Source organism: Motacilla alba, chromosome 12 (genome assembly GCF_015832195.1).
Source record: "Motacilla alba alba isolate MOTALB_02 chromosome 12, Motacilla_alba_V1.0_pri, whole genome shotgun sequence".
Classification (NCBI taxonomy): domain Eukaryota; kingdom Metazoa; phylum Chordata; class Aves; order Passeriformes; family Motacillidae; genus Motacilla; species Motacilla alba.
In genome coordinates this window covers 1,486,852-1,500,877 of record NC_052027.1, presented here as the reverse complement: position 1 = coordinate 1,500,877, position 14,026 = coordinate 1,486,852, and the positions used below count along the sequence as shown (strand labels likewise).

The following is a 14,026-nucleotide window of genomic DNA, read 5'->3' as shown; positions in this document are numbered from 1 at the left end:
TCCTAATTGGCCTTATCAGGGCTAGCACTTGGCAGCTGTGCAGGTTGGAGCCCACTGGGGCTGGGCTGTGCCTGTGAGCCTGCAGAGCACCGGGCTGTGCTCACACAGCACACCCCAAGGTCATCACGTTGGCTGCTCATTAATCACAGCTGACAGGTATTTATCAGTACTGAGGTGAGGCACCTCTTCACATTTTCCTGGTCACTCTGCTGTCCTCTCTTTCAAACTCATCAGGTTTCTGAGAACCAGTAATTCTACACAGTAGCTTTGATTAATGTTAATTCTCGTGGTTCCTTGCGTCATATTTTGCTAAAAAAGCAGCAGCAAAAACACCTTTCAACGCCTTCTCATCACCTTTCTGTCCCCTACATGTGAATGTGCAGTGTGGAAGGGGTTTCACCCTTGGAAAGACATGAAATTCCTTAAAGCTAAAAACAGACAGTAATTTTCCAAAGCGCGGCTCCTGCCGTCGTGGGTTGGGAATCCACGCTGACGTCAGAGGAAGGGCACTGGTTCCTCAGCAGTGCTTGGGAGGCTGCAAGGAGCGTGGAGGTTCCAGTAAAGATAAATTGGGCTGAGCTGGTGCAAAAAGCAACTTTCCATCCCTGCTTTGCCGTGAGCTCCCCCGTCCGTGGCTGCGGGCAGGCGCTGCAGCGGGACGTGGCAGCTTTCCTGGGCAGCCCCGAGGTGATGATGTGTGGCTTGGCCAAGGGGCTGGGATGTTCAGAAGAGTAGAAGTGACTAAAGCACGTTGCTGGCAGGCCTGGCTGTGGAATAGGCACTTTTAGAGAATAAACTACTGTAATTTCTATTATGGGCTTTATTTTTGACGCTCTTTGGAAGCGTGGAGCTGGCCCAGCTCATCCCAAACGTCTGTGAACTGGGTGGAGGTTTGTTTTCCTTCAGGGTGTGAGAGACGTGACAGTTCCCTTGCTGGAGCTGTGGCTCATCCTGTGCTCACCTCAAGGTGAACCTTTGGATTCTTTTTAACCCCCTCTTCTTTGTCATGCAATCCCAGGCTGAAGACACGAGGATGCAGGAGATAATGAAGCTTGCACACGAGTTCCTGCAGAACTTCTGTGCTGGGAACCAACAGAACCAGGCCTTGCTGCACAAGCACATAAACCTGTTCCTTAACCCAGGGGTAAGAATAACCTCAGGCTGTGATTTATTTTTTTGTTCTAGCAAGAGAAGGGACCGCACTGTCCTTGGTGATACCTCTGGAGCTGTTCTGTTGCAAGATTGGTTGAGGAGGTCACATTTTGTTTTCATTCTAAAGCCTCAAAAGTTGGCAAGATGTTTGTTTAGGGCAGTTTCAGTGTAGAAAGTTCAAGAGGCTGAAGTGGAGTGAAAAATAGGCTGAGATAGGAGCAGTGGTGTTGAAAGCTGAGGTCCTCAGCAAAGTTCCCTTCAGCCCTGTGCCCACAGGAGTGTTGGCTTTACCCTAACCCCGGTGGGGATGTGTTGGGTTGTCGATTCTCTGACTTTTTGCTCCCTTTCATCCCCTCCATCAGATCCTGGAAGCAGTGACAATGCAGCACATTTTCATGAACAACTTCCAGCTCTGCAGCGAGATCAACGAGCGCGTGGTGCAGCACTTCGTCCACTGCATCGAGACGCACGGCAGGAACGTTCAGTACATCAAGTTCCTGCAGACCATCGTCAAGGCAGAGGGGAAATTCATTAAGAAATGCCAAGATATGGTAATGGCTGAGGTGAGAGCTGCAGAGATTTGCAGGGTCTGAACAGAAGTTTGCACATAGCAGTTGGTGAACATGACAAATTGATCCTCTCGCTTCGGGGACTGCCAAGAAGCTGACAGCTCTCACCATGCAAAAAGAGCATTACAGCTCCCAGGAAGCTCAGGCTTTTTGTGACCAAAAGCTCTCTGAGCTCCTGACTCACAGGTGTAACGAGGGGTTGGTTGTTAATGGCACAACTTACTTCCCAGGCCTGTACCCAGCAGCATGTAGGTGGGGTTAGGAAGCAAGGGTGCCTTTGTCTAGCAAAATTGGCTTGAAGAGAAGTAGTTTAATTTCAAGAACACTAAAGCAGAAGGAGAATTTCACCATGATAGCATTTGGATGAGAGTTTTTTTATGAAATTGTAGAATCACCTTCCATTATCCCAGGGTGCACCAAGCCCCATCCAGTCTGGCCTTGGGCACTTCCAGGAATGGGGCAGCCCCAGCTTCTCTGGGCAAGGGAACAGGTCCTCACCACCCATATTTTTTCTGTCATCTAAACCTGCTCTCAATTTGAAGCCATTCTCCTTTGTCCTGACTCTCCAAGCCCTTGCAGAGAGTTTTAGCAAGATGTGCTTACTCAGCTGTTCAAGTGTGAAGGGGAAGAAGATGAGGATCAGCTTCAGGTGTGTGGGTAACTGGAAACTGGGGGGCCAGGATGAAAGGCAGAGGTCAGAGAAGGGTGAATGCATGCCTTTAAGGGGGTTATTGGATGGGATCTCTTTGGCTGATCTGCACATCTGATGGAATGTTTTGGCCTCCTCAGCAGGGGGAGCCCCAGGATCAGATTTGTCAGATCTGACTTTTGAGCATCAATCCTGATGGGTGGATCAAAAATCTTTCATATTTTGTTGTTCAGCTCAAAACCAGCTCCATGAGCTTTTCAACACTTAGTTGAGTGTGAGATGCTCAGCAAGGGGCTCCTCTAAGGTCAGCAGCTGCCCTGGGGCTTTTTTCTACATTTTATCTTGCTGTTTTTCCCAAACCCTGTGGGAGAACAGCCCTGGATCCCTCCAGCTGTGTGCTCAGCAGTGGACCAGGGCTCAGTCTGCTCCATCTCCTTCCCTTCCTGGAGTTCCAGGAGATCTGAGCTGCTCTGAAATCATGGCCAGCCAGGTGTCAAATGTGAAGCTGATGGAAATCTTCAGTGTGTGACTTGACGTGTCACTCCCTGGCCATGGAAAGTGGCTGGTGTTTGTTGGGAGGGGTGGAAGGAGTGAGCCCTGCAGTCCTCCCATGCCTGTGCAGCTCTCCAGCAGCACAGGGCTGTCCACAGCTGCCTTGGGGAGTCACCTGGGGTGACATGGAGAGGCACAGTGGAAAGTCACAAACTTAACTTCTTGGCAAAGCTTCTGGCTAGCAGGCAGCTGGACTGGCTTTGAATTTCCTCAGTGGTTCAGAAGGGGTCAGTTAAATGGGAATGTCCTCCTGGAGCCCTGTGTCCCTGAGGGGCTGGGGAGCAGCAGTGGGACAGCCCCCACGAGGGGGATGCTGTGAGGGGATCCCAGCCTTGGCTCTGCTGCTGGAATGTTCTCCTTGGCCCACAGCTGGTGAATGCAGGGGAAGATGTGCTGGTGTTCTACAACGACAGAGCCTCCTTCCAGACCCTGGTGCAGATGATGAGGTCGGAGAGGGACCGGATGGATGAGAACAGCCCCCTGATGTACCACATCCACCTGGTGGAGCTGCTGGCTGTGTGCACAGAGGGCAAAAACGTCTACACAGAAATCAAATGCAACTCCCTCCTCCCTCTGGATGACATTGTCAGGGTGGTGACCCACGAGGATTGCATACCTGAGGTGAGGGCTTGCAGGAGAGCTGGGCTGCTTGTGTTAGAAATGTGCTGGGTTTGGGTGAGAGAGAGTTGATACTGCTGGGTCTGACCTGGCAAGGGGGTTGGTGCAGGTGGGCAGCGAGCTGGGAGCTGGAGTCCTTCCCTGCTGCTGCTGTTGGCACCCCCAGCCAACCTGAATAGTCAAATTAAATCCTTTTATACTTCCTCCTTATCCTGGAAGTGGGAATGTGATGCTGTACTTGGTTATTTTATAGGGTTCCTGAGGCAGAGAGGTTTATGGATGTGCGGCTAACCTTGAACAGATGGTCCTGCAGAACTGGAAATTATTATTATGCTGACATTTTGTCTGCAGTAATCCTGGTGGTTTTGTATTGGATGGTGTCTTGCTATTCATGGCATTAAATTTCAACTGTGTTTAAAGTGAAAGGAAGAAGTAGAATTCCAAATGATTTATGTAGCACTTTTAATGTGACATTATATTCATTCATACCACCATTCAGGTTCTTATTCTTTATGAATTATTTTCTCTACTTTTAGGTCAAAATAGCGTACATCAACTTCTTGAATCACTGCTATGTGGACACAGAAGTAGAAATGAAGGAGATTTACACCAGTAACCACATGTGGAAGCTGTTTGAGAACTTCCTGGTGGACATCTGTCGGGTAATGTCTCTGCACCAAGGAACTGAATTCAGCTTAAAAACCTCTTTATTCCAGAGCAGTAAGGATAAGACATCCCAGTGCATCAAGACAATAATACCCTGAATACTCTGTTCCTGCAAATATGTGCCTCCTCTTCCTTGTGCCTGTGGATTTCATTAGTCATATTCCATGGAACACATTCACATTTTCCTTTTTAAAAGAAAAAATCCAAGCCCAAACCAAAGCTCGGTGAAGCTCCACACCCTGCTCATTTGTCCAGTGCCTTTTCTGTGCTGCCACCTGGCCTGCTTATTCTGGCCAGCATCACTGAGCTCCTTCCTGAGCAGCGCTCAGTGCTTTTTGGCAGGTCAGGACAGATTGTTTTCCAGCCTTGGTGTTTATTTGGCCATATGGCTTTTTGCCTGGGATTCCAAGTATTTCCCCATACGAAAGCATGACACCTCAGTCCTCCCCATCCTGCTCTTGCCTTCCTCCAAGACACTGTGGTTTGTTCCCTCCCCCAGGCATGCTCTGGGCCAGCACACCAAACCAGGAACAGCTCTGGCTCTGCTCTGGCGTGGGCTGGAGATGCCCCAGTGTCACTGAACTGGGACCAGGACACTGTGAGATGAGGAACTCCAGTCTCAGCTGCCCTGGTGAGCTGCCCCTGACCCTGCTCTGGTTTGTGCTGCAGGCCTGCAACAACACCAGCGACAGGAAGCACGCCGACTCCATCCTGGAGAAGTACGTGACCGAGATCGTCATGAGCATCGTCACCACCTTCTTCAGCTCCCCCTTCTCCGACCAGAGCACCACCCTGCAGGTGGGGAAATGCAGACACAGCAGGGAGAGCGCTGCCAGGGCACTCGTGTGCATTCCACTGTGGTGCCATTTACAGCGCAAAGGAAACGCAGGGGAGCAGTGGTGGTGTAACTGGGGAGCAAAAAGTCGCTGTTCTTGGTGACCAGACTGGTCTTCTTGCTGTAGAAATGGAAAAATACGTAGGTCCCAGTACAAATGTTCTTCTAGAAAAGCCCACGTGTCACACTAATTCATCAGTGCATTCAACTCTGGGCTACCACCAAGGTCCTGTGTTGAGAGTTCTTGTGTGCCATTGAATCCCAGAATGGTTTGTGTTGGAAGGGGCCTTAAAGCCCGTCTCAGCCAACCCCCTGCCACAGATACCACAGAGGGAGCAAGGGTGATTGGTTAAGGACTGCATATTTTACAGAAAGATTCCAATTTCCCTTTAAAAAAAATTATTCAGAACAAGAATCCAGAAGCTCTCATGTGTCTCACCAAGTAGATTTTTGCCTAGTTCAGAAGTTGGGGAAATGTGAAGGATGAGCTTGGAACACTTGTGAAGGGGAGAAGGCAGAGATTGGTGCAGCAGAGTCAGAGATAACACTGTTCTTTGTGCATAAATAACTTTCTGGGAGGGTGTGTGTGGAGTGGTCAGGTGTCTGGCAGCTCTGGCAGGAGGCTGAGAGGGGCAGTTGTTGAAACTTGATGCAGCCTGGTAGTGCCAAGGGCAGGTGTTTGCAGTGCAATCTGCAGGTCTCAAAGCTCATCCAGTCCTACCCCTGCCACATCTCTGACCTCACTTGAGTGAGCAGTGCAGCAGCTGATTTGCTTCTCAGGTGGCTTTGGTTGCTGCCCATCACCTCTGTGCTCATCAAAGTGAGAAGTGGAGACTGTGGCCCTGTCCTGGGCTCTGCCCTTCCTCTGTGCCAGGTACCTGAGCTGCCCTGCTCACTCGTCATCTCTGAGATGCAGCATTTGAATACACATCTTGCCATCCTATTTTAGCCATCTGTTAATGTTATATCAGCAGTTTTTCTTTAGTTTCTCAATCTCCCCCTCTGTCTAGCAAGATGAAGTCACTTGGTTCACCTCTTTTCCCATCTCAGTTGATAGATCTGCCTTGTCCTAGATTCATCTTTCCTCCCCATCTCCAAGTTAGAAGTGGTTTCTCTCCCTTTTCCTGCCTGTCAATACTCTTGCCTGTATGCAGGGATTCTCCCCCCTGAGGAGCACAGCCTGTTGTCCCACCTGCCTGGTGTCCATCCCTGCTCCAGGTGGGATTTCCTCCCCTCTGAGGTGCTGCAGGTGGGCTGGTCTCTGTAGGCAAGGGATGTGGCCACTCTGCTCTGGGTTCAGTCCCTCCCTGCCCTTCCTGCTGCACCTTCCCATCCCAGCCAGCCTCCTCTTGCCTCCTGCTCCTTCATGTCAGGGCTTGTTTCACTGAAATTCTTCCTGCCCTGAGTCAGCCTTGCTAGTTCAGGGAACACCTTGTCCATCCATCATGTGGTTCAAATCACATAAAATTAGGAGAACACAAATCTCTTGGCAAAGGACGGCTGCCCGCAGCTTCTCTTCAACAAACATTGTTCAGCCTGTTGGCCTCCAGAGTTGCTGCTGCCCAAGGTTTCCCTTCCCAAGTGCAGCTGGAGACAGCAGGGGCATGGAGTAAATTTCCTATTTGATTTATTGACCTTGTTTAGGCAAATGAAACATCTTCAAGGGTTTTTAAGACCAAAAAAGTCTTTAGGCATGAACTGGAAGGAATATGTGGGTGGTTTAAATCCAAACATGCAGGTATTTTCAGGGCCCTGTGCGAATGCTGTTGTTTGCCATGGTTTTTGGTGTTTGGCTTACTTCCAGAAAGGATAATGGGTATTTGCCTCTTGGCAATTCTGGGGGCTTGAATTTTGGTTCTCCTCTTGTTTGTTTTGTAATGGTGTTTTATTTACTTGATCTAATAGATTTAATTAGCTAATAGATTTGGCTTTTTACTCTAACTCCCCTTTTTTCTTGCAAACAGGCTTTACTGTTGGCCAGAATAAATGAGGTATTTTTTCCCTGGTTCCTAAGTCCTGTGGTGTTTGCACTGTGGTGTAGTTCCTGTAGCTGATAGAAGCATTCCATAGCTAGTGGGGACAGGGACACAGGGTGTTCCCTCTCAGATTGAAATTCTTAAAATGCTCTTTCCTACAGGTTGTAAAATGTTGTTCCACTAAGTAATCACTGTACAAAACCAAATGGAGTTTTGGTCAGGATTGTTGGGCAGCTGCAGAGGTGAAGGAACAGAGCTCATGGGCTTGGGTGTGTTGGAACAGCTCACCTGTCTGTAGTGGAAGATCACCTTGTGAAATTCAGGGGTGAAAACCACACCTTGATTTTGGCTGATCCTGTAGCAGCTGCAGTGTTTGCCACTAGCCACTGCCCGTGTTCCAAATAACACACGGCTGCTTTCTCAGTGAATTGGATACCAGCTAATGCTTGCAATGATGAGTTTCCAACTCTGGAGCTCTGCTGTCACACAGCCAAGCCCCATTTACCTGTGGCCTCTTGAGTCAGCTGCTGGTCAACACTAAAAGAGGGATCTGTGTGCCAGGGCTGCTGATAGCTCTGATAAAACAGATGAAGGTGACTGCTCACTTCCTTTGCTTAGTCAGGCCTCAATTACCAGGGCTTTCTGCTGCAGAAGCTCCTGTTTCATTTTCCCTTCCAGCACTGGTTCCCACCCTTCCCATCCAGCTGCTGATCCCGTGGCAGATACCCTGCCACCGCGGGGAGTTGCCCAACGAGTGCTGCAGACCAGCTGGAAGGGACTGGAGAGCGCCAGCTGGGCTGGGAGCGGTGACTGCTCGGGGTGAGGGCTGTGACTGTGCTGTGCTTGCCTTGCAGACCCGGCAGCCCGTGTTCGTGCAGCTGCTGCAGGGGGTGTTCAGGGTGTACCACTGCACCTGGCTCATGCCCAGCCAGAAGGCCTCTGTGGAGAGCTGCATCCGGGTGCTCTCTGACGTAGGTAAGGAGCGGGGCTGAGCAGAGCTGCCTGCTCCAGGACTGCAGCCATCCGGGCTGGCTGCTGGTGTGTCGTCCTGCCACAGGGACAGTGTGGCTTGTGTCCTGCAGGTGCCACCTGGGATATCTCATGGTCCAGGCTTCTGCTGATCGATCGTTGTGGTTGAGCAGTGGGTGTTGTCACTGTCACCTGAAGTGCTTTCCTCTGTCTAACCTCAGAACTCCCTGCAGTCCTGTTGATCTGCAGCAGGGAGATGGTTTTCATGGAATTGCTGAGGTTGGGAAAGCCCTCCAGGATCATCGAGTCCCAGCTGTGCCAATGCCCACCTTGTCCCCAGCCCCGAGCACTCGGTGCCACCTCCAGCCTTTCTTTGGACACCTCCAGGGATGGCATTCCAAACCTCCCTGGGCAGTTCCAAAGCCTGACCACCCTTTCCATGGAGAAATTGCTCCTGCTGTCCAGCCTGGCCCTTCCCTGGTGCAGCTGGAAGTACCACTCCTGCCTATAACATTTGCTCCACTTTCAGTGTCCACAAGAGCAGCGTGTACTGGATTTGGGGTCAGGTTCTGCTGCTGTGTGTCCACGTGTGCCAGCACGAGCTGTTGGGGGTGTGTGTTTAGGGATGGATTCCTACTCCCACACCTCAAACAACAGTAGCAGCTCTGAGGTGTGGAAGCCTCTAAACATAATCCTGCCCAGGCCTGACCTGCCCTGTTTAAAATGCACTCAGAGAGTCAGGGAATGGTTGAGGTTGGAAAAGATCTCTTAAGGTGGTCAAGTCCAGCTGCCAGCCCAGCGCCACCACTGTGTCACCAGTAAAACATGAACTTTAGTGCCACGTACAAATGGTTTTTTACCACTTCTCTGGGTGCCCTTTCTAATGCTTTACAACCTTTCTGTGGAAAAAGAAGTCCTCATGTCCTAATTTCCTAGTGTCTAATCTAAACCTTCCCTGGTGCAACTTGAGGCTGTTTCCTCTCGGCCTGGGAAGGGCAGTTTGTAGAAGGAAGGGACTGCCTAGACCTTGGTCCTGTTTCTGTGTTGGTTCACGGGCTCAGGGTCTCAGTGCTCTTCCTTGTTGCAGCCAAAAGCAGAGCGATTGCCATTCCCGTGGACTTGGACAGCCAGGTGAACAACCTGTTCCTGAAATCCCACAACATCGTGCAGAAGACGGCCATGAACTGGCGCATGACGGCGCGCAACGCCGCGCGCAGGGACTCGGTGCTCGCCGCCTCCAGGGACTACAGGAACATCATCGAGAGGCTGCAGGTGACTGCACAGCCCCCTTCCCCCTGCAGGGCCACAGCAAAACTGAAAATCTCACCTGACCAAACCCTGAGGGCTTTTAATTTGTTCGGGCAGGACAGACCTAATTGTCCTGCCCCTCATCCAGCGTTAGTGGAATGAATTCAGCTCTAACGTGTGTTGGTAGTGTTTGTCTGAACCTGCTCTGGTTGTTCCCCAGGACATCGTGTCGGCCTTGGAGGATCGCCTGCGCCCTCTGGTCCAGGCAGAGCTGTCAGTGCTGGTGGATGTGCTCCACAGGCCTGAGCTGCTCTTCCCAGAGAACACGGATGCCAGGAGGAAGTGTGAAAGCGGAGGTTTCATTTGCAAGTAAGTTGTCTTAGAGGTCTGGCTTGTTTTGGTTTTTCCCAGTCTTCCTGTGCCCTGTGGAATGGAGCCCTCTTGCCCAGCTTGGTAAATGCTCGATATCCTCTGAAATACCTGTAAAAATCAGTATTTTGTGGCATGGTCAAGGTAATTTGTCCTTGGTGGGGAAGAAGAACTGCTTGTGGGAATGGGGAAAGACTGGTTGATATGTTCTCCCACCTAATGCTTAAAAATGTCTGTTTGCTGCAGGATGCAAATGTGCTGAGCAGTTGTATAAATGAGTTAAATTTGAGCTGATCCAGTTTTTGATACCTGCCTTCACCCCAGGAATGTTCCCGAGGTGCTAGGTGAATACATCAGGGTCAGTTGTTGTCATGGGCATCACCACAGCTAGAGGGAAGGAAAAGGGAGATTACAAGGTCATTTAGAAGGCAATTGAGAGCAGATCCAGCCTTTCCCCTCACCTCCTGGAGGGGTGGGCTCTGTGCAGAGCTTGTGGAAGCTGGGCACTGAGTGCCCAAGTGCTGGGTGGGATGGATTTGGGATTGCACCCTCCAGGGCTCTCAGTCTGTTTTTCAAGCAAGTGGAATAGATTTCTTACTGTTAACTGGTTGTTCTGGAGTTCCACCAGGTCGTGGATCCCACTGATTCCTTGCTGCCTGCAGCCAGAGGGGTTTTTTGTCTCTTTTCCTGCCCACAGCTTCTTCCCCTGGTAGCTGTCAGGTGTTGCTCTGGAGAGAAGGCTCCAAAGTGGTTGTGTAACAGTGTGGTGATAAACCTTGTTTGCAGCATAAACCAGTAAAGATAAGCACATATATCTTGCCCCATTTTTAGAATATTTGCACTAACCTGATTGATGGCTTTTTTTCAGGTTAATTAAGCACACAAAGCAGCTGCTGGAGGAGAATGAGGAGAAACTGTGTATTAAGGTATTACAGACGCTCAGGGAAATGATGACCAAAGATAGAGGCTATGGAGAAAAGGTAAGGTACAGCCCATCCTTCTGTTAAACACTGGCTTTATTCAGTAAAGGAAAATAAAACTCCTGCTTTTTTAAAGCTGTTTTGTATGTGTAAGCACTTCTAGGCTGGAGCAGGGACAAAACATTTTTAGTCAACTAATACCTTTCAAATCATATTTGAAGTTAAGCTTGTTTCTGCTGCTTTTCTTCTTGAGACTGGCAAGTTTAAGTCTAATCCCTGCAGTTGCTGGCGCTCTAAAATATCAAATTTGTTACCTTTTTCTGAAGGCTATAACATCTTTATCTGCTTCCCAGGTCTAGGTGACTCTTCAGGTCATGTAACCTTGCAACCAGAGGGTGTTTTCTAGTTCATTTGAATTTGTGTACAACTGAGTAATCTTGTTGTGGTTTATAGGTGGAAACTCTCTGTACACCCACCCGTGTTTCTTCTTTCCCTTTCCTACATACAACTCTTGACTGGTTGAGAGGAACATTTTTCTGTAGGTACAGACCTGTTCTTTATTTCCATCAGGACAGTGTATGCTCCCATACGTTTGTGTTCCTAGAGGTGGTTGCAGCCAGCTGAGACTGGGATTTGGAGATTCTCCTGGAATTCTGATCAGCTGAGCTTCTTCCCGTGCCACCCAGTGGGTGCAGAGGAACACAGCCTGCAGTGAGGAGTTGGGGAGCAGCTGGGAGTGAGGACTGGGGGAGGCTGTGATGTGGCAGGGCTCTCTCTGCCACCGGGAGGCAGTGCCCAGGAGCAGATGGTGTCTCAGTCCAGTTCTCCCCCACAGATGGGTTTGGAGCTGTTGCTCATGCTCAGTTCACAGCAGAAAGGGCAAAAATTTCAGAGCTCAGAGTTGGAGAACAGCAGGAATGGTTTGTAGCAGCTGCCAGGGAGGGAGATGCTCCACAGGCAGAGGAACCTGCAGCATCCTGGCCGGCTGGGGATGTCAGCAGGAGGCAGGAGCAGGACGTGGTGCCAGGGCTCAGGGGAGGGAGCAGTGGCAGCCTGGCACACATGGGTGTGCACGTGTGGGCTGCTCCCAGCACACCCAGGCTGCACAGGCAGTGCCAGGGAGAGGAGACTCCCAGGAAAATGCCCTCAGGGTAGGGATGGCCAGGGCTGTGCTCCCTGCCCTGCCAGGAAGGCTCTTCCCAGGGCTGCCAGCCCAGCCCAGCTCCAGCTGCTGCTCTGCTCCTGCCTGGGGACTGTCTCCTGTGCAGCAGCAGGGGTTTGGAGTGAATTCATGGGCTTGAGGGAATTCCCTGGCCAGCTGCAGGAAAGCAGCACATCCCTGTGGGAGGGCACAGCTGCAGGTGGCAGCTTGGGGCACACTGTCCTCTGCCCAAGTGGCTGAATCCTGTGCTGGGGTGTCACCTTCTGTCCTCTCCTCAAGGTCCCCCCTCTGAGACATCCCAGCTGGAAGGGGCTGGCTGAGCCCAGGCTCCTGGGAAGGGAGTGGGACTGGTGATCCTCTAATGGGTGCTGGTATTTCCTGATGTTCAGCACTGGGGCTGTAACAGACTCAGTGTAACCACAGATCACATCTTACACTTCTCTAGCAGATCAGTGTGTCCTCTCCTGTCAAAACAGCCAGGAGCCCCTGTCAAGGTCATCTTAAGTAATAAAAGCAGTGTGTGATGCATACTGTGTGTACTAGACACCAGTGAAACCCAAATCAGAGCTTTGAGAGTTTTTCTTAAGTGTAATTTGCCACTGAGAGATCTTCCAAAATGGAAATGAATTTCTAGAGTTTCTTCCCCTTCATTCAGCTAACTTGGATGAAGCAGTATTTTGAGAAGCTGCAGTTAACATACCTTGCACCTTTCAGACCATGGAGAACCCCACAAGCTGCTAAAAAATCTTCAAAGTGTGGCAGAAGCATTGATTTCTGAAGCAGTGGCTCAGTTACATAAGGAGTCAGGATATGCCTGTGAAGTGATTTCTGAGTCGGAAGAAGCAGCTGATTGCTCACAGATAGACTGTCAGTAGTAGTAGAACAGCTTTTACTGTCTGGCTGGGAGCACTGCAGTCAGGTTTATTCTCCCTTGTGACTCAGAGAACTGAATTTAGTCACCACCTAAAAGGCAGCACCTTTTGTTTTTAAAATCATCCTGTAGTGTAACAAAAAAAAAGAGAAGGAAAAACCCCTCTTATATTGTAAAAACCCTGCTGTAAATCCTGCAGTCCCTGCCTAGTGGTGGTTCCATCCATCGAGGTGCAGAGCTCACCCTTGGGAGCCTCACTGACCTCACAACCACAGAGCCATGGGAAGGCTTGCCTTGGAAGGACTTTAAAGATGACCCAGTTCCCTCCCTGCCTTGGCCAGGGACACCTTCCATAGCCCAGCCTGGCCTTGAACCCTTCCAGGGATGGGGCAGCCATCCCTTCTCTCCTGGGCAGCCTGTGCCAGGGCCTCCCCACCTTGACAGGGAAGGATTCCTTCCTGAGAACCCCTTCAAACCCCTGGCAGTCCCTGCCCTGTCCCTGTGCCAGGGCTCTCAGCTGTCCCTCCACACCCGTGTCCAGCCCCAGAGCTCTGGGGAGGCCCTGGCAGTGCCTGTGGTCCTGCTCAGCCCCACGTGGTGCTCTCTGGAGCAACCTGACTTACATAAGGATGGGCTCCTCCTCTGCTGTGCCTCTCCCAGCCCACAGATCGCCTCACCCTGCCGGCCCGTGTCCCTGAGGAGGGTGGGCAGTGCGGGGGGACACGGGGTGTGCTCCTGTCACCCAGAGCTCTGGTCCCACAGCTGGGGCTCCTCAGCAGCGAGCAGAACCCGTGGGCAGAGCACAGATGCACAGAAGCCTGTGGGAAGGCTCAAATTTTTCCATATTGCTGAAGACTCCTCGCTTGGCACGCGCTCAGGATGGCTCAGTGACGGGGAGCATACTGTGGAGTATTTAATAGGCACAAAACTGCACTACATTGACAGTGTAGGCTAGACCCAAGTTTTTCACTGTGCTGAAACATGTCATTCATGCACGTCTCTCCGGGTGCCTAGCAGCTGACTCGCCTCAGCTCTGCAGGACTCGCTTTGGGAAGCTCCATTTTCCCTCCCAGAGTGGAAATGTAGCCCCTGAGCTGCTGCTGCTGCTGCTCAGGGCTCGTGACACTCCCGTGCCCAAGGGTGAAGTCCTTGGCTCTGGGTCAGCCAGCCCACGTGGTTTGTCCCTGGCACAGGAACAAAGCCAGGGTACATCCTGCCTCCCAAGCTGCCTGGCACAGCACTCCCAGCAGTGTCTGTTCCCTAACCCGGCGCTGGCAGATGTTCCTCATGCTGACTGCAAAAATAATGTTGGATTGCAGCACTAAAGTGTTAAATGATTTATAAGATCCTTACATGAAATTTATGTTTCTTTTCTCTTACTAATACTTGCTTTCAATTCTTCCCCTTCTTTCTTTCCCAGCAGATTACCATTGAATTGGATAATGCTGAGGTTTTAATTTTATTTCTTCT

The 14,026-nt window shown here is 50.8% G+C and overlaps 1 protein-coding gene across 12 annotated transcripts in view; it reads left to right on the top strand.

Annotated features, from left to right (window-relative positions):
• The window catches only part of ITPR1 (inositol 1,4,5-trisphosphate receptor type 1), a 162,604-nt gene that overhangs the window by 77,806 nt on the left and 70,772 nt on the right, over positions 1–14,026 (top strand). For 5 of the 12 annotated variants that reach the window (XM_038149705.1, XM_038149704.1, XM_038149713.1 and 2 more), the window contains 10 exons: positions 1,019–1,144; positions 1,515–1,715; positions 3,292–3,543; positions 4,077–4,202; positions 4,876–5,004; positions 7,872–7,992; positions 9,074–9,258; positions 9,455–9,603; positions 10,472–10,583; positions 13,977–14,006. In XM_038149705.1, coding sequence (XP_038005633.1) covers positions 1,019–1,144; positions 1,515–1,715; positions 3,292–3,543; positions 4,077–4,202; positions 4,876–5,004; positions 7,872–7,992; positions 9,074–9,258; positions 9,455–9,603; positions 10,472–10,583; positions 13,977–14,006 — 1,431 coding nt within the window. Of the gene's footprint in view, positions 1–1,018; positions 1,145–1,514; positions 1,716–3,291; positions 3,544–4,076; positions 4,203–4,875; positions 5,005–7,005; positions 7,033–7,871; positions 7,993–9,073; positions 9,259–9,454; positions 9,604–10,471; positions 10,584–13,976; positions 14,007–14,026 lie in introns of all 12 variants that reach the window. The other 7 variants (XM_038149707.1, XM_038149706.1, XM_038149703.1 and 4 more) reach the window with 2 other exon arrangements.